This window comes from Pleurodeles waltl, chromosome 3_1 (genome assembly GCF_031143425.1).
Source record: "Pleurodeles waltl isolate 20211129_DDA chromosome 3_1, aPleWal1.hap1.20221129, whole genome shotgun sequence".
Classification (NCBI taxonomy): Eukaryota; Metazoa; Chordata; class Amphibia; order Caudata; family Salamandridae; genus Pleurodeles; species Pleurodeles waltl.
Window position 1 is genome coordinate 1,999,945,772 of NC_090440.1, and position 20,017 is coordinate 1,999,965,788.

At 45.1% G+C, this 20,017-nt stretch overlaps 1 protein-coding gene across 1 annotated transcript in view; it reads left to right on the forward strand.

The window, feature by feature from the left end:
* The window catches only part of MED13 (mediator complex subunit 13), an 865,231-nt gene that overhangs the window by 592,087 nt on the left and 253,127 nt on the right, over window positions 1–20,017 (forward strand). Inside the window, exons 24-26 of the mRNA XM_069226440.1 lie at window positions 1,772–1,914; window positions 16,523–16,681; window positions 16,769–16,951. Coding sequence (XP_069082541.1) covers window positions 1,772–1,914; window positions 16,523–16,681; window positions 16,769–16,951 — 485 coding nt within the window. The remainder of the gene's footprint in view (window positions 1–1,771; window positions 1,915–16,522; window positions 16,682–16,768; window positions 16,952–20,017) is intronic.

Genomic DNA, 20,017 nt, shown 5'->3' on the forward strand with positions numbered 1-20,017 from the left:
ATCTTCAGATCACTACTGGACAAGAAAGAAGACAAGTAGACTGACCTGCAGCTCCCTGGATGCAGCAAAAAGGCTGCATCAAAGACTAGATTGAATCTATTGCACCGGAGGGACCTGCAAATGGTACTGTGGCTACTCATGGAAAAGAATTCCACTTGTGCCACTATAGAAGTATCTCCAAGGGCTAGTTGGCTAGCCTCCTGTAAAGTTTCAGGACCACTAAAGCTAAGGAACCCTGCACCCCTTTGAGAGTCCAAGCCCCCTGAACACCTAACTGCTGCTCGACACCGAAGTGCCTCCTGAGGGTACCAACCCTCTCAAAGTATCCTCAAGTCCATTGTTCCCATGTCCACGATTGCAGTCAGAGTGGACTCTGGTCCAAACAAAAATAGATTTAGCAGGGAAATGTTGAGACTGCTGCAACTCGGAGACCAGTTGACCAGTAGTAATTAGACCTGCACTGGCCTACCCTGATGCAAGGTGGGACATAAAGTCCTGAGACAAAGAATTACCCCTGCCATTCAAGGATGACAGTGACCCCCGCCCCCCGGAACACTTGCTGCATATTCTCAGATTCTGCAGTATCCCCAGCATCAAGACCACTCCTGGAAAGCAGTAAAGTAAAACTACATTAAGGACCCCAGGACTTCTGGACCTGACAGTTAATGGTCTCCCTGGACTCCTTTTGGCCCCTTTTACTGGCTCCAACAGGTTGTGGCTCGTCCAAGTGAAGACTAATAGCAGTTATAGCACTTTGGCTGTGGAAGTGCTAAGCCAGTGGTTCACAACCTTTTGACTTCTGTGGGACCCCACTTTATCAATAGTGGATCCCAGGGACCCCCACTGAATCATTATTGGGACCCAGAGACCCCCACTGAAAGCAGGGACCCAATCTCTTTACTTTTCAGTCACGGACCCCTGAGGAGGCTTTCCAGACCCCCAGGGATCCCCGGACCACAGGTTGGAAACAACTGTGCTAAGCCATTTACATCTATTTTTTGCATTGTTTTTAAAGTGAACTTCAGTGAGCTACTTTTCATATATCATCTCTGGTTTCTTTTGATATATTTTAGCGTTTTGGTGTCTTTTTAAAGCTAGGAGTACTCTGTTTTTAGACATTGGTGTCAGGTTTTTATTATTGTTTCTTAACTATTGTGGTACTTCTAAATGCTTTACATTGTTCTTTTGACCTTGACTGCTCTGTGTCATAGCTACCCAGGGCTGAGCTAGGGGGTTTAGTAAAGAAACCTAACTAGACTTGATAAAGATTGATATTATTATATCACAACCACACCACATAATATGGTAATAATTTGGGATGGCACTGAAGAAGACTTCAAATAATAGTTTCTGAAGCAATTAATTTTAACATAACTTGAGCTTCATCAATGATAGACGTGGTGTTCCTGGATATAGTCAAATTCCTACAGAAGGGAAGGATACAGACTTTAAAAGCCCCTATTCTACAGTGGGGTGATGAGATTTAACAAAGGCAGGTGAAGCTGGTCTTTCATGCTTTGAGTTTTTCTACTGCATCATGTGGAGTAATATTCAGCATTTCGATACGCAAATTTTGCAGTCAAATTTTATGTCAAGTGTAAGCTTTATATGGCTGAATGTTGACCGCCTTCAAGCTGCAAATCTATGCTAAATCTAAATAAACCTGTGCATATTGGTGTCGCCTGTTCCTGTTTTCTCCTCATACTGAGTGTAAATATTCATTGGTTTGATGCTCACTGTCACACTGACCATCTTGTATTTCTTTCCTCAGGGCTCGTAGGAAAAAAGGCTCAGCTCGGAGACTTGGCCTCCAAAAACTATGGGAATGGTGCTTAGGACTCGTGCAAATGAGTTCACTTCCATGGAGAATAGTCATCGGTCGCTTAGGAAGAATAGGTCATGGGGAGCTAATAGGTAACAAAGTTGCCATTCTCTTAATTAACCACACTTGATTGCAGATAAAAGTATAACACATGCAGTTTGGAAGTCGTATACATTGTGATCCTCATATTTCCTGATCTAAGGCAGTTTTTTTATTTGCTAGTTTCATAAATCTTTGTCAAGTATGTCACTTATGTTTGCATGTTGTGCATATTTTGACCATGTAAAGGTTTAATCAAACAGTATTTGTATTGCACTGCTCTGGGGGGGTATCCAAGCATTGCTGAATTTGCAAGTCTTACTCGAAGAGCCAGATCTCGAGTCTGTGTCTGAAGTCATCCAGGGAGGGAGCTGTTCGCTGGTGGTGGGGCAAGTCGTTTCAGGCCTTGGCAATTCAGGAGAAGGATAGACCACCACCTGAGGCTGAAGCGGATGCAAGGGTGGGGGGAGGGTGTTTGGGGCCGGGGAGCACAGTTGTCTGGCAGATTGATTCAAGATTTAAGCGGTGGTTGAAGGCCAGTTCTTGGTCATGTAAGGCTTTGTAGGTGTGGTGAGAAGCTTAAGCTGGCATCTCTTCTGGATGGGGAGCCAGTGGAGGTTCCTGAGGTGAGGGGTGATGTGGAAGTGTTTGAGAAGGTCGGGTGAGTCTTGCGGAAGCGTTCTGTATGGTCTGGAGTCTGGCTACGCGCTCTATGCTGGTATCTCCACCCAGCTACTCATAGTCTAGCTGGCTGGTGATGAGGGCCTGGGTGAAGGGCTTTCTGGTGTTGATGGGGAGCCATCTGAAGAGTCTGCAGAGCATGCAGAGGGTGTGGAAGCAAGAGGAGGCAACCCCATTGATTTGGTGCTTCATGGCGAGACTGGCGAGACTGGCGAGGATGATGCTGAGGTTGCAGACTCGGTCTGTAGGTGTGTGTCCGTGCTGAAAGGGACTCCAACTGTTGTCCCAAGCGGAGGTGTTCTCGAAGCTTAGTACTTCAGTCTTGTTGGAGTTGAGCTTGAGGCAGTTTGTTCTGATTCAGTTGGCGACACTGGTCATGGCACTGCAGAAGTTTGTTCCGGTGGTAGAGGAGTCTTTGGTGAGCGAGAGGATGAGTTGTCTCGTCTGCATAGCATATGATGCTGAATCTATGGGTTCTGATGTCTGCGAGGAGAGTCATGTAAGTGTTGAATAGAGTGGAGCTGAGGGACGAACCTTGGGGTATGCCACAGAAGATGCTTTTTGGTTCGGAGGTGAAGGGTGGCAGGCAGAGTCTCTGTTAATCCCGTGAGGAACGATGCGATCCCCTCGAGGGTGTTACCCTAGGTGCCAATGCTGTTGAGTCTGAAGAGTGTGGTGAGATACGGTGTTGAAAACAGTTGATAGGTCGAGGTGGATCAGGGCTGCGGTCCTACCATAGTTGAGGAGGGATCTCATGTCATCGATGGCTGCAGTCAAGGCCGTCTCAGTGCTGTGGTTAGCACAGAAGCTGGATTGGGAGGCATCAAGCAGGTTGTTTTCCTCCAGGTGTCCGGTCTGATAGTGATTGATGGCCTTTTCAAGGACTTTGGCAGGGTACAGGAGTAACAAGATGGGGCAGTAATTTGAGTTCGCTGGGGTCTGCAGAGAATTTTTTCAGGAGGGGTCTGATCGGTCAGGGAAGGCCACTGTGGTGAGGAGGCGTTGATGTTAGCAAGTTCTGCATTGATTCCCTGAGATTCAAGATTGAAGTGGTGGGGTCAGGTGTCAGTGGGTGTTCCAAAGTGGATGGAGAATATGGCGGATGTGGTGAGCAGAGTCCATGTGGTGATGGTGGGCATGGCGTGGCTCGTATGCGGGTGTGGGTTGTGGCGGCATTGACGTTGAAGCCTCAGGGTTGGGGGCAAAGTTGTTGTAGATGGTCAGTCTTGTTGCGAGAGTAGCTCGACAGGGTGTCGCAGAGCTCTTGTGAAGGGCGAATAGTGTTCTTGGTGGCTGATGTTCTGGAGTATTGCGTATGTTGGAGTCCCTTTGTGTGGTTGGCACTTGATTCAATGCAGTTCGTGAGGGCTGCTCTTTTTGTTTCTTTGATGTTTTGGTGGTATTTGTTGAGGGCTGCTTTGTAGGCAGTTTGGTCGGAGGGATTTTTGATGGTGCGCCATTGCTTCTCTAGTCGTTTGCAGGAGTTCATGATGGTTCAGAGTTCTTGATGGTTCAGAGTTCATGGTTATACCAGTTGGCACGTCTTGAGGCTACGTTGGGTTTGGCTGGCTTCATAGGGGCATCTGTGTTGGTGATCCAATACGTTTAGATGTGGACTCACTGCTCCAGGTCTAACACTGCTTCAGGCTGGATGGTAAGTACTTGTGTTCATTGTCTCTTTCACCACCTTCCAGCTACAGTGAGAGGAGCTTCAGGGCGTGGTAGAGGTGCCCTGGGAGCCTGCAAAGGTGGAGTGGACAATGGTGTGGTCGGTCCAGATGAGTTTGGTGACGTAGCTGTACATGACTGTCGCTAGATGTGAACGTTGGGTCCTGTGTGTCTTGATCTGTGTGTGGGGTCAGTGACTAGTTGGGTGAGGCCGATGTTGGTCATGCGTTCCAGGAGATTGGTGGCGTTGACAATGTCTGGGTACTCGAGGTGGAAGTTGAAGCATTGAGTAGTGTGTAGTGCTTGGAGTAGATAGCCAGAGAGGCAATGAAGTTAGAGATGGTGTTGCAGAAGTCTGGTTGGTGGTGGGGAGATCTGTAGACGAGGGTGCTTCTGATGGTGGTCTTGGTGTCGGTTAGGTACATGTTGAACTGTTCCATGACAGTTGTGGTGGTGTCCTCCGTGGCAATGCATTGGATAATTTCCTTGTGGATGATGGTGAAGCTTCCCCCGGGTTTGTTTGTGCGGTCTCGGTGTAATAGTCAGTAATGGAATTACCGCTCAAATTAGTTTTTGGGTGTCTACCACGGGAATAAATGGTTGCAAGTACAGTATCATTTTCCTACCATAGGTTGCAACTATTTAATCATTTACATTTCTTTGAGACGGTTTAGTTTGAACTGTAGGGTTACTTCGGAAATAGAAACGCTGTGACATATGCAAAGACGTTCACTTGTGTTCCCCAGACCTGCAACACCCTTGCCTTCCTCTATAATCATTACTTTGAAGCCTTTTTTGTTGCTGGTTAAAGAATATTTACCAGTGACGCAGATGCAGTGTCTTTACTCTGGTATGATTGTCTATTCTACTTATTTTTGTTCATTTACTACTGCCACTCAACCACCTTCTGGTTTTCAGAGGATTTGTTAAGTCAGTATCTGTCACGGGGTGATCTTTTACTGCTAAAGCATTAAACTGCCTTTTCTTGCTAATGTAGGTCTTGTGTAATGAAGTACTTTGCAGAGCTTTATACCTGTGACTGCTTCTTTACCTATTCAAAACAAACATTGGCTAAGCCAATAGGTCTTGCCTTTGAAAAGGCATTAGCCAAACGTTTTTCATTGTTGCTAGACAGCAAATGCATATATTTTAAGTGAAACTAGCTGGACCCTGGTGATATATTGCATGCATCATCACACTGTTGTGTGTATGAGTCATGAGGAGACGGTGGACATTTTTTTTTCTTTGCAAAAAAGTTTGTTGCCAGAATTCATTATAGGCTTCAAGTGCATGTTTATAGTCACTGTATGTATGTTGGCTCACATTATCATTTGAGTTGTAAAATGTTTGCATTCACAATATTGCTTTGCAGATGACCTACATTCATATCTGATTTAGCTTTTACATGTTACATTCCTTGTAAAGTCACCATGTTTTTGCTCTGCTTTGCTAGAAGCAGAGTAAGTCACATGTGCCATTAAAAAAATATAGTGGCACTCTGACCTTGAGAGTGTCAGCCTTAAATAGAACAATTTTAGAACAACATTGAACTTTCAACTGGTGTTAAAATTAGTACAATAATGGATGTAGTAAAAACATTCTGTTAACTTAATAAAGTACACCTTAAGGATTTGATTTAGAATCACAGAATTGAAAGTAGTGTATGTGATACAGTAGAAAACTCATGTTCTAGAAGATTAGACAATTAAGGAAAGGTAATACTTTAAAAAAAGCAGATTAACCACTCAGTGATTAATACCGGTCTTATAATATCTATTTTATTTACATAATTCATGGCCGAAGACTTTTGTTTACCTCTTTAGAGCTTTTCCACATTCAAATATACATTGTTTGCCTCCCATAACACTTCCTTCGGTGCAGTTGTTGTGAGTAGTCTGTATGTAGCATCATGGTACTAGTTAAGCATGATTGTGTTTGGCATTATTAATCAAACGCTTAAACCAGTGATTGTAACTGGGCTGGCTTGCAAGATTTTCATTTCAAAGTCATGAAAATCTTGATTGCAGTCACCAAGTCACCTCACAAGTAACATGTGAATTCTTATCTGAAAGTATTGATATCAAACATGGTTTGCTATTAACCGAATGCCTTAAAGTAATCGTGTTACCCATCTGCTAACCTCCAGTACCAAATTGTACTTTGCTGTAGTGGTGAAACAATGGGCGTTGATGGGCATTGTATTGATGTCTGCTGCTATTTCATTGGTAGACATGAGAGGTGCTGCTGCACTCAGAATTAGGGCTCTGCCATGAAACACTCTGTTATGTGTACCATCACCAATTCACAAACATTTAAAAGTGTAAGGAGACATTAATATATACATTTAGTACATAAACTGAAAATATATATGGCACAAATCTGAAACATACAGACATGGAAAGTAGAAAAGTATTGTAAACACAGTGCTCCTATCAAATGCTAAAATTCCAGTAATTCATTCCAAGCATTTTCATCTCTTAGCAAGCAAATTTAGCATTGCATCCAGACTGGGAGTGCCACAGGCAAATATAAAATGAAATAAATGTTCTATTTATTATAATAAATTTAGTTCTAAGCTACTTAAATTTTTAGCATATGAAACCCATATGTTTTGACCTGTCAAAGTATGTTTGTGTGCATGTATGCATATACAATATACTTTATTTTCTATTTTACTTGTTATAGGGGTAAACCTCCTACACCCGTTTTATTTTTGAAATTGATGAGTCTTTAATTTTTGAGAATGCATTGGGTGGGTGGTAAAACATTGCATTCCCATTTTCCTTTGTTACTGCACTCCTAATGCCCTATACACTCAATTGTGTACACAAAGCTTTGTATACTTTATGTATATTAATGTCCCAAATTCTCATATAAATATATATTTTCATACCATACTATAGGAGAATGGCTCCTTCTGGCAGTTACCCCCCACCCCCCCCCACTTTTTGCCTGATACTGATACTGACTTGATTGAGAAGTGTGCTTGGCTCCTGTTAACCAGGCTCCAGCACCACTGTTCTTTTACTTAAAATGTACCATTGTTCCCACAATTGGCACACCTCTGGCACACAGATAAGTCCCTTGTAAAAAGGTACCAGTGGTACCAAGGCCCTGTGACCAGGGAAGGTCCCTAAGGGCAGCAGCATGTTGTGCCACCCTAGGGGACCCCTCACCTAACACATGCACACTGCCAGTGCAGATTGTGGGTGGGGAGAAAAAGGCAGTTGACAGGCCCGCCTCTCAGGGTGCCATGCCCACAACCCACTGCTTGTGGCATAGGCAGGTCACCCCTCTAGCAGGCCTTACAGCCCTAAAGTAGGGTGCACTATACCACAGGTGAGGGTATAGCTACATGAGCACTATGCCCCTACAGTGTCTAAGCCAAACCTTAGACATTGTAAGTGCAGGGTAGCCATATTAAGGATATGGTCTGGGAGTTTGTCAATTTGAACTCCACAGTTCCATAATGGCTACACTGAATACTGGGAAGCTTGGTACCAAACCTATCCGAATAATAAACCCACACTGATGCCAGTGTTGGATTTATTACAAAATGCACAAAGAGGGCATCTTAGAGATGCCCCTCTGTATTTTTTTTTATAAGCAGATTTTATTGTTTTTAAGAAGACATAGCAAAGAAGGAATATAAAAGATAAGGTAAAGAAACATAGGTGTATCGAGCAGAGAGCATTTACATTTCAATATGACATTGCAATAGATATCAAAGACAGTAGTGGGATCCAAACAGTCACAGTGCGGGGTTAGCGATCTAGGCCGGGGGGTGGGGCCACGGCCATAGTTCCGGTGTAGCCATCTTGGCCAGCCCCTTGTCTCTTATTATGGCAGCAAGTCCATCCATCTTCCCCATATCCTTTCAAATTTCCAGGGGCTGCTCCTAGATTCGTAGACCACTTTTTCTTGGGTTGCGCACCAGTCGACCCCTTTTCTCCATTTTTGGAGTGATGGGCCCTCGGGGGAAATCCAGGTCTCGGCTATATCTCTCTTGGCGATCAACAGGGCCGTGGCCATCAGAGTCCAGCGAGCCCGTGTTTCCCCCCCCCCCATGTCCTCCATCACTCCTAGTAGGACCAGTTTTGCAGATTTTTGAATTTCATAACCCAAGACTTTCCCCAGTCCGTGGAGCACTGAGCCCAGTAGGGTTGTATCACTCGACAGGACCAAACCATATGGAAAAAATCAGCAGGCACGGTCAAGCATCGTGGGCATTGGGCAGAGGGTCGAAGGCCTGCACGGTGTAGCCTAGCAGGAGATAAGTATGCGCTGTGTAGGTAGTAGAATTGCAATGGGCGGAGCTTAGCCAACACCGCCAAGGACCTGGGTGCCATCATGGCTTCTTTCCATTCCGTTTGTTCTAGGGCACCCACCCATAACTCCCATCTGGATCTAATGAGGTTCAAATCTCCGGGAGCGTTGTTGATCAGCGTTTTGTAGATTTGGGAGACACCCTTCCCACCCAGGTTTCCCATGAGTAGTTTGGCCTCCAGCGGGTTAAACTCTGGCAGAGAGCCTACTGTCGGTATGTGAGTTCTTAAAGCATGTCTGAGTTGGAGATATCTGAAGAATTGTGTTTGGGCTAGTTGGAAGTCCTCCCTCAAGTCTTGGAAGGATTTCATAGTTTCCCTTGACCACACATCTCCCACCAGGGAGATGCCCACCAAATCTCATTCCACAAATCCCTCCAATGCCGCAATCGGACTTAGCCATTTCCCTCTCCACAGTGGTGTCTGACGGGTAACGATGGCGTTCCAGTGGGTGTATCTTAGGGCAGCACGCCATGCCAGAAAAACTGCCTTGGTAACCTCCCCCATTCCTTGGGGTAGGGGTTTCCCATACATTATATCTAGAAGGCGTGGGAATCCCAGGAGTTCCAATTCCACTGATAAGCTGGGTCTCCCCACCCCCCATTAAACCAATCGTGGATCACTATAAATTGGGAGGCCAGATAATACAGGTAGGGGTCCGAGGCACCCAAGCCTCCATCATATATCCCTCTTCGGCAGTGTTGGGCTGCCACTCGATGTCTGGCACCTCTCCAGAGAAACAACCCCGTGGCACTTTCAAGAGCTCTAAACCAGGAGCGGGGGATGAATAGAGGAAAATTTTGAAAGGTGTATAGGAGCCTCGGCAGGATCATCATTTAATATATAGAGCCGCTCTGCCCATTACGTTTAGCGGCAGAGTCTGTCATGTCTGAAGGTCTGCTTTGATGCGTGACAATAATGGTGTCATGTTTTTGGCCCAGGTCAGTTCCGGCAGCAGAGACACCCAGATACCTAGGTATTTGAAGCTTAGCCTGCGCAGTGGTATCTTATCTTGCCAATCAAAGAAGTCCCGGGAGTGTGCAAGCAGGATTAGTATTGATTTGACAGGCTTCATCTTCAGTCCTGACGCCAGTTCATAGCGTTTTAACAGATTGAGGCATCGTGGGCCTGTTATACTGGGCTCTTCCATATACAGCAGGACGTCGTCGGCATAAAGCGCTATTCTGTCTTCCTGGGAGTGGCTCCAACGGCAACCGCAATATATAGTGTCAGATCTGATCATCTGGGCCAGAGTTTCAATGGCTAGGGTGAACAGAAGGGGAGACAGAAGAAAGCCCTGCCATGTGCCCCGATGAACCTCTAGAGTAGAGGACAGGGACCCATTAACTTGCACCCGGGAAGTAGGGTTGGCGTATAGTGCTTGAACCAATCGACAGAATCTCGGGCCGAGGCCCGCGCGTCGGAGTACCAAACGGAGAAACCCCCAATCGACCAAGTCAAAGGCCTTTTCGACATCAATGAGTAAAAGGGCAAGGTCTCGGGTTAATAGTGCTATGTGCCGACGGATGTAATGGCGAGTACTGTGAGTAGCCATAAAAGCATATTGGTCTGGGTGTATTAGTTGTGGCAGAAACCTTTTGAGACTGGCGGCAAGGATGGCTGCAAAGATTTGAATTTCGGTGTTGATCGGTGAGATCGGCCTATAGTCCGCACAGTGTGTTGAGGGGGATGGGTCTTGAGGAGCACTACAATGATGGCAGTGTCTAGTTCCCTGGGGAAGGTACCATTGTTGTCTACGTCCGTAAAGAGGTTTAATAGGTGTGGTGTTAATTCTTCTCTGAAGATCTTGTAGTATTCTGAGGGGAGTCCGTCGGGTCCCGGGGTTTTCCCAGTGCCTAATGCCGAAGTGGCCGCTTGGATTTCTTCCGCGTTAATGGGTTCATCCAAGCCCCTTGCTTCCGACCCCAATAACCGTGGGAGGGGGATTTCATCCAGCAACTGGCTGGCCGAGCCTATGTCAACCCGTCCTGACGCCTGATATAGTGTTCGGTAGTACGTGGCAAAGGCATTTGCGATTTCTGTGTGGTTCACAACGAGGTTACCCTCCCCGTCCCGAATTTCGGGGACAATCCTGGAGGCCTGGTGGTGAGATACCAGCCAGTGCAGCATCTTCCCGGTCTTGTCCCCCATCTGTAGAGTTTCGCCGTGCTTGCCCTCCATAAATGCTTAGCTGCCTCTAGGGATTAGTGTTTTATGTCCTCACGGATTAAGAGTAATTGTCGCGTCGTCTTGTCGTTCGGGCTTATTCCATTTTCCTTTTCAAGGACCTTAACCCGGAGCGCCAGCTGTTCGATATGCTGGGCCCGCGCGTGTTCTTGGTTCCGTGCCAGGTTTTTGGCCCCGCCCCTCAGTACCGCTTTGCCCGCCGCCCATAAAGTGCCCGCGGATGTCACTGACCCTTCATTCAGCTCAAAGTATTCCTGTATTGCCTTACGCATCTGCTCCACGTAGTTTTGGTCTTGGAGGTACCATACGTTTAACCGCCACATTGGGTGTATCTGAGATTGTGTGTGACCTACAATGAATCGGAGTGGAGCCCCTTGTCAATATTTTAATGTGGTAGAGGGTTGTGCAGTCTGTGCTCGGGAGCAGAACCAGGTCTATCCTGGATTGTGAACCATGAGCAGCTGATGTGTGGGTGAAATGGTGCCGTCTTGGGTGCCATATTCGCCAGGCGTCACAGAGCCCCGTCGCCGAAAACCAACCCCTGAGCCCCACTGCCGCCGTGTCTATGTGCGGAGATTGGGCCGGCCACGTCCGCTGCTGGGTCTGGGGTGGCGTTAAAGTCTCCTCCCATCATCGTGCGCCCCGGTGGCAGGTCCAGGAGTAGCTGGGAGAGGTCATCTAGAGTTCTGCGGACTAATGTGGGGGGGGGGGGGGGGGGACATAAACGCTGACCACACTAATTGTCCCTTCAATTTTGCCTGTAATGGCTATATAGCGTCCGAGTTGGTCTCTTCGTACCTGTATTTTTGTCATGGAGAACGACCAGTGAAGCAGTATGGCTACCTCCCCTTGAACCCGGCATGGTATACCCTGTCAAAGCTCCTATGAGCTAGGAAAAGACAATTGTTTCCCAGGAGGTGAGTTTCTTGAAATAGGAGTACGTTCGGTTTGTGTCTGTCCCCCTGTATTTTACCCAATCCTTCGGTGCAGGGCTGACTGGTCTGTGCCAGCCTTGCCACTGAGACGAGTTTCTGGCCACATGGGGTGAGTGTCTTTGTGCACTCTGTGACCAAGTACAAAGCCTGTCCTGGGTGGAGGTGCCTCACACCTCCCCCTGCAGGAACTGTAACACCTGGCGATGAGCCTTAAAGGCTCAAGCCGGGTGTTACAACACCCCAGGGCACTCCAGCTAGTGGAGATGCCCGCCCCCCGGACACAACCCACACTTTTGGCGAAAATAATGAGAAAAACGAGGAATCACCCTCCAGCCAGGACAGTCCCTAAGGTGTCCTGAGCTGAGGTGACCCCTTCCTTAGAAAATCCTCCATCTTGCTTTGGAGGATTTCCCCCAATAGGATTAGGGATGTGCCCCCCTCCCTAAAGGGAGGAGGCAAAAGGAGGGTGTAGCCACCCTCCGGGACAGTAGCCATTAGCTACTGCCCTCCAGCCCTAAACACACCCCTAAATTTTGTATTTAGGAGCAGCCCTGAAGCCAGGAAAATACATTTCCTGATGACCTGAATAAGGACTGCTGACCTGAAAGCCCTGCAGAGATGACCGAGTCGACAACTGACTTGGCCCAAGCCCTACCGGCCTGTCTCCAGACTCAAAGAACCTGCAACAGCGATGCAACCAGCGGGACCAGTGACCTCTGCCAACTCTGAGGACTGCCCTGCAACCCAAAGGACCCAGAACCTCCCGTGGACAGCGGCTCTGTCCAAACAACAAAGAAGAAACCATCTTTAAAGGGACTCCAGCCTCACTCCTGAAGCCTGAGTCCCTAACACTCTGCACCCAACACCCCTGACCCGTGTCCAGAGAAACCAACACTGCAACGAGGACCCCTTGGAGACTCCTGCGACCTCCCTGCACCCCAACGGCGACACCTGCAGAGAATCCAGAGGATCCCCCTGACTGTGACTGCTCGGTAGAACTCGACGCCTGGAAGAAGCACTGCACCCGCAGCCCCCAGGCCCGAGAGGAACCAACTACCAGTGCAGGAGTGACCAGCAGGCGGCCCTAATCTTTGCCCTGTCGATGGCTGGCCCGAGAAGCCCCCCTGTGCTCTGCCTGCATCGCCAGAGTGACCACTGGGTCTCTGCATTGATTTCTATTCAAAATCCAGCACGTAGCTGCCCCTGTGCCGCTGAGGGTGTATTTTGTGTGCCCGTTTGGGGGCATCCCCCCCACTCCCTCCAGTACTCTACAAAAAACGCCTGGTATGCTCACCGAGGATGCAGGTACTTACCTGCTAGCAGACTGGAACCGGAGCACCCCTAGTCTCCATAGGGACCTATGTTATTTGGGCCCCTCTTTGACCTCTGCACCTGACCGGCCATGTGTTGCTGGTGCAGTGGCTTTGGGGTTGCCTTGAACCCCCAACAGTGGGCTGCCTATGCCCAGGAGACTGACTGGTTAAGTTTATCAGGTAAGTAAAGCACTTACACAAACTTACCTCCCCTAGGAACTGTTGATTTTTGCACCGTGTCCACTTTTAAAATAGCTTATTGCCATTTTAACCTAAACTGTGTGTACTACTGTTTAAAATCAAAGTTCTATACTTACCTGTGTGAAGTACCTTGCATTTTATGTACTTACCTCAAATCTTGAATCTTGTGGTTCTAAAATAAATTAAGAAAAGTTATTTTTCTATGTAAAATCTATTGGCCTGGAGTTAATTCTTTGAGTGTGTGTTCCCATTTATTGCCTGGGTGTACAACAAATGCTTAACACTACCCTCTGATAAGCCTACTGCTCGACCACACTACCACACTACCACACTACCACACTACCACAAATAGAGCATTAGTATTATCTATTATTGTCACTATCAACCTCTAAGGGGAACCCTTGGATTCTGTGCACACTATCTCTCACTTTGAGATAGTATATACAGCGCCAACTTCCTACACACACCCTTAAAAAAAAAAAAAAAACCTTGACTTTAGCCTTATTATTTTGTACTTAACATTTGATTACAATATGAATATACATGAAGTACTTAACTGCGTCTCCTGACATTCTACCTACACTACTTTCGCTTTACAATCAACATCCAGAGGTCCTATCTCCTCCCAGTTCAGAGGATGACCTCCACAGGCTAGTGTTGGACACGACCTGCAGGAGGGATTTTCTTATATAAGGATTGCAGATATTAGGGATATAAATCCAGTGTTATTGAAACTGGCTGTAATCCAGGTTCTACAAGTTATGCACCTATTTGGCTTGGAGAACTACTAGATGTTTCAGAATCCGATGCTTAAATCGCAATAGCAAGTAGTACGTATTCCAAACGTATACAGTAGCTGAAGCTTACTCCTATTTAACTTAGTAAAACAGTTTGCAAATAGCTGCTTCGGCATCAGGTCACATTTTTCAGTAGAGCATGATTAATGAATGCTGATTTTCAGATTTTAAGATACACCCACGTATAGCACTACAGAGGTTAACATATTTTTTGTAGAGTGGCTTGTGACTCGCCAACTAAGATGAAGATTGGTTTTGTTTTGAGCGCTTGAGATGTCTACCTGGATGTTGGGATTGTTGTCATTTGCTTACTGTAGAACAAATTCTGTTCCCTACACCAAGAGTGACGTGATAGGAGAAGGCTGATGTGAAAGGCACAAGTGGATAAAGCTGCAATGAAATTAAATGATGGCACCTTCCAGAGCCTATTGAGGGATAGTAGAAAAACACATCTGAGATCTTATAAATAGCTCAAGACTTTAGTCTTACCAGCTGTAGGAGGCTGGTTCAGGTTATGGTTTGACACCCTATACCATGTCCAGGCAACCCTTAGTGATTGTGTTTTGGTGCCTAGATAACCAAAGCTATCTGGGGGTAGCTATGGAGAGCAGCTCAGGCTTATCAATAAGGAGTGTAAAGAACGTGAAATGCCACAGTAGTCAGTCAGTAACTGTTACACTGTCAGGACTGCACCAAGTGTTACAAAAATAAAGGAATCTTTAGTATAACACGAAAGACTGTACTAACGTTGGTATATCTCCATGTGGAGATGTAGGAAGTTGGCACTGTATGTACTATTTCAAAGCAAGAAATAGCATGCACAGAGTCCAAGGGTTCCCCTTAGAGGTAAGATAGTGGCAAAAAGAGATAATTCTAATGCTCTATTTTGTGGTAGTGTGGTCGAGCAGTAGGCTTATCAGAGGGTAGTGTTAAGCATTTGTTGTACAGACAAAGGCAATAAATGAGGTACACACACTCAAAGACAATTCCAGGCCAATACGTTTTTATATAGAAAAATATATTTTCTTAGTCTATTTTAAGAACCACAGTTTCAAGATTTACAAACAATACTTTAAATGAAAGGTATTTCAATCAGGTATCTTAGGAACTTTGAATCATCACAATAGCATGTACAGTTTTGACGAAAATGGCAATAAGCTTTTTTTAAATTGGACACAGTGCAAAATTCAACAGTTCCTGGGGGAGGTAAGTATTTGTTAGTTTCACAGGTAAGTAAAGCACTTACAGGGTTCCAAGTTGGGTCCAAGGTAGCCCACCGTTGGGGGTTAAAGGCTACCCCAAAGTTACCACACCAGCAGCTCAGGGCAAGTCAGGTGCAGAGGTCAAAGTGGGGCCCAAAACACATAGGCTTCAATGGAAATAGGGGTGCCCCAGTTCCAGTCTGCCAGCAGGTAAGTACCCGCGTCTTAGGAGGGCAGACCAGGGGGGTTTTGTAGGGCACCGGGGGTTTTGACACAAGCAGGCACAGAAATCCTATGTTCCACAGCATGTCTCATCTAGTGCCTGGAGAATATGATCACATATTTTCCATGCATGAGCGCCATTGGCTCCCTTTGCCAACCTGCACCATCTTCAAAACAGCCGCATCATGTACAAAGGCATCATGAAGAGCGCCCCCATTTATCTCTTAGAGAAGTTCACCATAGCTGGTGGTTGTCGACATACCTGCCGCCAGAACACCATCAGACTGCAGACTAAGAAGAAAATACAGGACAGCAGGTTTTCCGTCTTTGCACCCAGAGTGAAGAACCAACTTCCCGTATCAATCAGGGCTGCTCCTACTCTGTTCCTTTGAGGAAAGAGACTTACCTCTTAAGACACTACAACACAATGCGTTAACCATTGACTTTATGCTTGACTTTCACTATATACAGCATTCTGCATTTTGCTAGGTTTGTGCTGTTGAAATACCATATACATATGTTATAGTTAGTAAGGTGAGGAATCTGCAGGGATATAGAGTATCCACCAGAAAGGGCATTATCAAAGCTAAGTAACTTTCATCTGGAAAAGTGGCTACCTCCTTGCAAAGTTGTGTGAGCAATACTCTTAATGCCACTGGAACTTGGTTATGGAAGACATGTTATTAGCAACTTGTTAGCTTGAGGTTTTGCTTTTTACGATTGTATACTGGTTCTAAACAAATTGAGAAACAGCAGTTTCCTGGGCATTTCGTTATGAGGTCCTGAATCTAGTTTAATGGTGCAATATGGTTGCAAGACTTTATTAGCAACCTTGTTCCAGCCTTACCTCGTTCTCCATTCAAATGCAGTTTTGATTCATTCATCCAGAAGTAAGGTAGTTGGGGGGTACTCAAGAAAAATGTGCCATGGCCCTGTCCATGAAAAATTAAATTTTATGGTAATTAGCAATCTCTTCTGCTTATGTGATAGAAGTTTCCTCCAGTTGATTAAACTCATGGATACTGTGTCCTAAACATGTTAAATTGATGATTAAAGTTTATGGTTTTCTGTATATCTGCATTGGTACCGGTCATTCTTCTTGTCATTTTTTGTTGTTGTTGTTTTTTTAGACTGGAGTCGTTTACTTAGTCGTCGGAACCTTCAGTCTCTGAGTAAAAGACTCAAAGATGTTTGTCGAATGTGTGGTATATCTGCTGCTGATTCTCCTAGCATTATCAGCGCTTGTCTAGTGGCTATTGAACCACAGGGATCTTTTGTTATCATGCCAGGTGAGCACAAAATACAGTTATCTCTTTAACCTGACTTATATAACACTGATAGGCATGTAATTTTGTTTGTAAAATGTTTTTTCCTAGATTCTGTATCAACTGGTTCGGTTTTTGGACGAAGCACTTCTTTGAACATGCAGACTTCACAGCTGAATACCCCACAAGACACATCATGCACTCACATACTTGTGTTCCCTACGTCTGCTTCTGTGCAGGTGGCAGCTACCTACACTACTGAAACCCTAGAGGAGGCCTTCAACACAAACAATGGTTAGTGAAAAGGGAATTATATTTTCTCATGAAATGTGCAAGTGAGTATTAAAAATTAAAGGAGGGTGTGTTTAGTTGTCTTAGGAAGGAATGACCATGTAGATTTGTATAACTACAAAGTTGTGTGGTAAGTTATTTAGTATTAGTTAATTCACATGGTTTGATTCTCCTACCCAGAAAGTTGAGGGAGAAAGTTAAAGGAGTTTGCATTTGTTAGTGTTTCCAGAATTTGTCACAAACTATACCATTTGTATAAACGTAGGAGTGCTTTTTACACGTTTGCCTAAATTATACTGCTTGGATTTTCGAGGTGTTCAGCTCGAGCTTGAAGTAGTTAATGAACTAAATTTAGGTGTACATGTCACTACATTTAGGAAGTTGCACCAATCCAAATAAAGACTTCAGTTCGGGGAAGGTTCCCAGTCAGCAAAGAGACCTCTCCAAATATTGATCACACAAGTTTAGTCATTCAGGTTTTCATTGGTGATTATTCATTTAAAAACATTGACTGACTTAGACCCATAGTCACCTAAAGGCATTCACATGCCACTGTACCTTGAAAACAAAAATCATGGACTAAATAAAGCCTGGACAAAACACTTCCAGCAGAGTCTACAAACGCCAACAGTAAAAATGGTGGCAAATATTGAGTTGGAATAAACACGTAATCCCTTAGATTTATACAAGAATAGGCTTTCAAAATGTATTGAAGTTTACAATTAAGTTCAGTTGTGGTATGACTAAAGTCTTCTAACAACTTAAATTTTGGTTTTCTAAACAATGCTTTTACAGAGCCTTGTTTTCTATTATGAAAGTAGACCTTAATTCATGGGTGCATAAATTAAGAAAACTTGGAGTTATTTTATCACTGATTTTTTTTGACTAGCTACTTTGTCAGTGGTAACTTCTCCTGAAATTGCTTTGGCTGTGGTGGCATTAGAGCAACAGCATGAACGTACGTAATTGAACATTAAAGTTCTAGGTTTCTTTCTAACTTGGAATGGATTATTTTTCAATACATTTCTCTGTACAAGACCTGCAGTGGTAAGCTATTTCATTGTAGAGAAGTGAAAATGTGAGACTGAAATTGATTGCATTTTCCAGTATTGAATGTTTAATAAATTCACATGTTTGAACCTTCCCCCATCATTGAAGTGGGATTCCCACCATAATTGATAGGTAGTGTAAAGCCAAGCGTTAAACAGTTAAAGTAATATTGGTAACAATGTATATCTTTTTACTAGAAACGAAACCCAAACCAATCCGAAAACAGCACCTGAATCACTCTTCCCCTTGAGTGCCACCATATTTAAAATTGTGTGACAACTGGTTTTCTATATTGTTGGTCCTTCAACTAAACATCATATACCAGCAATCTCAAAGATAGCATATTGGTTGTTAAATTCTGACAAAACATTGCAGAAAAATCTGAAGTTAGGTCTTTTCATAACCTTGCAAATCCTGTCGCAAACTAAGGCTATCCTCTGAGGGCCCACTTGAGTGCTTCTATATTGCCTGCATACTAATCATAATACTATGTAATGAAAGTGCTGCCCGACATTTTCTGCCAAAACTCTTAAGGACTTGGAGGCCAGGCTGATTGTGGCTGCAGAAAGAAGGCAATTGAAACTCCTTGTTCGATGGCATGTGTGGCAGAAGATAAACATGCTCTGCATACTTCTGCCATCTGCTCTTGGGTTGGATGTGTACAGGTGGTTTTTCTTCGAATAAGTCATCTGGATCATGAGTTAGTGACCCCTCCTCTGGGTGATACTGAGCATGGGCATTGACTCCATTGTTAGATTGTTTTCTTTCCACCATTGGGTTTGGGCGTGTTCTTCGGTGCTCCTGTTCAAGACCGTTTCGGGATCCCTCCGGACAAACCTAGAATCCCATACTTGTATTGTATTCACATGCGTTTAATTCATATACTGTGAACTCGGGACGCAAACCACACTTCATTGGGTGAGCGAACTTGCTCTTGGCTTTTGGGCCTTGCCTGGTCAGGCCTCTTTTTCTTTTTCCTACTAAGGTACCAAAGAGAAATGTGCTGCTAATGTAATGGACGCCTTTGTTTTTGTCCCATGTGTCACGCCAAATATCCCCACGCAGACTTGCACTCTGTGTGTAACCTTTATCCTGCGATCACAAGGAGAACTGAGATTCCGGACTACAGTTTCTGTAGAAGAAAACTGTAGGAAGCTGGCTTGGTGTCTGGTGAGTATCTAAGGTACTTCCACCTTATTCCAGGTATCCCCTATCAGTGTAGTGCAGGTAGTGACTGGAAGCCCGATTCTCTACAGGTAGCTGTGGATGAGAGCCAAGGCTTATCTAGGAGACATGCAAAGCCGATGCAGTACCACTGTAGTCACACAGCACTTAAACACATGAAGGAAACACTCAGTTGTACAAACATAAAGGTGCTTTATTTTTGGTCAAACAATACCACAAAATACTAGAAGGGCAACCCTCCAATGGGAGGTAAGTAATACACTAAATATATACACTAGTAATCGGAAATATACATAGAAAAGGTTAGAAAACTGCAAATATCAATAGCCAATAGTGACTCTAGGGGTAGCCCGAACAGTATACTAAAGAAAATGGAATGAGAATACAGGACCCCAGCCTAGGTAAGTGGGATGTGTAGAGGGAAGCTGGGAATACTAGAAAACCACAGAGGTAAATAACACAGTACCCCCCAACGACCAGGAAAGGAGTAAATCACTGGAATCCCCCGAAACCCCTCAAAAGGAGGAAAAAAAGGAGAAGACACACCCAGACATGACTGCAAGAAACCAGCAGTGGATTCCTGAAGAAAGACCTGTGGAGACAGGGGACCAAGTCCAAGAGTCACAGTGAAGTCCAGGAGGAGGAGGAGGAGCTACTACCCACCCAGCTGTACTTGCAGGAGTTGGTCGACTGTTATGAAGAACAGGTCAGCACTGCAGCCCTGGAGCCGTAGAAGAGTTCCTGATGGATGCAGATGTCCCATGCTGGAGTGAACATTGCAGACGGGTGTCGGTGCAAGAATCCCACTAACAAGCCATGGCAAAGGCAAACTTG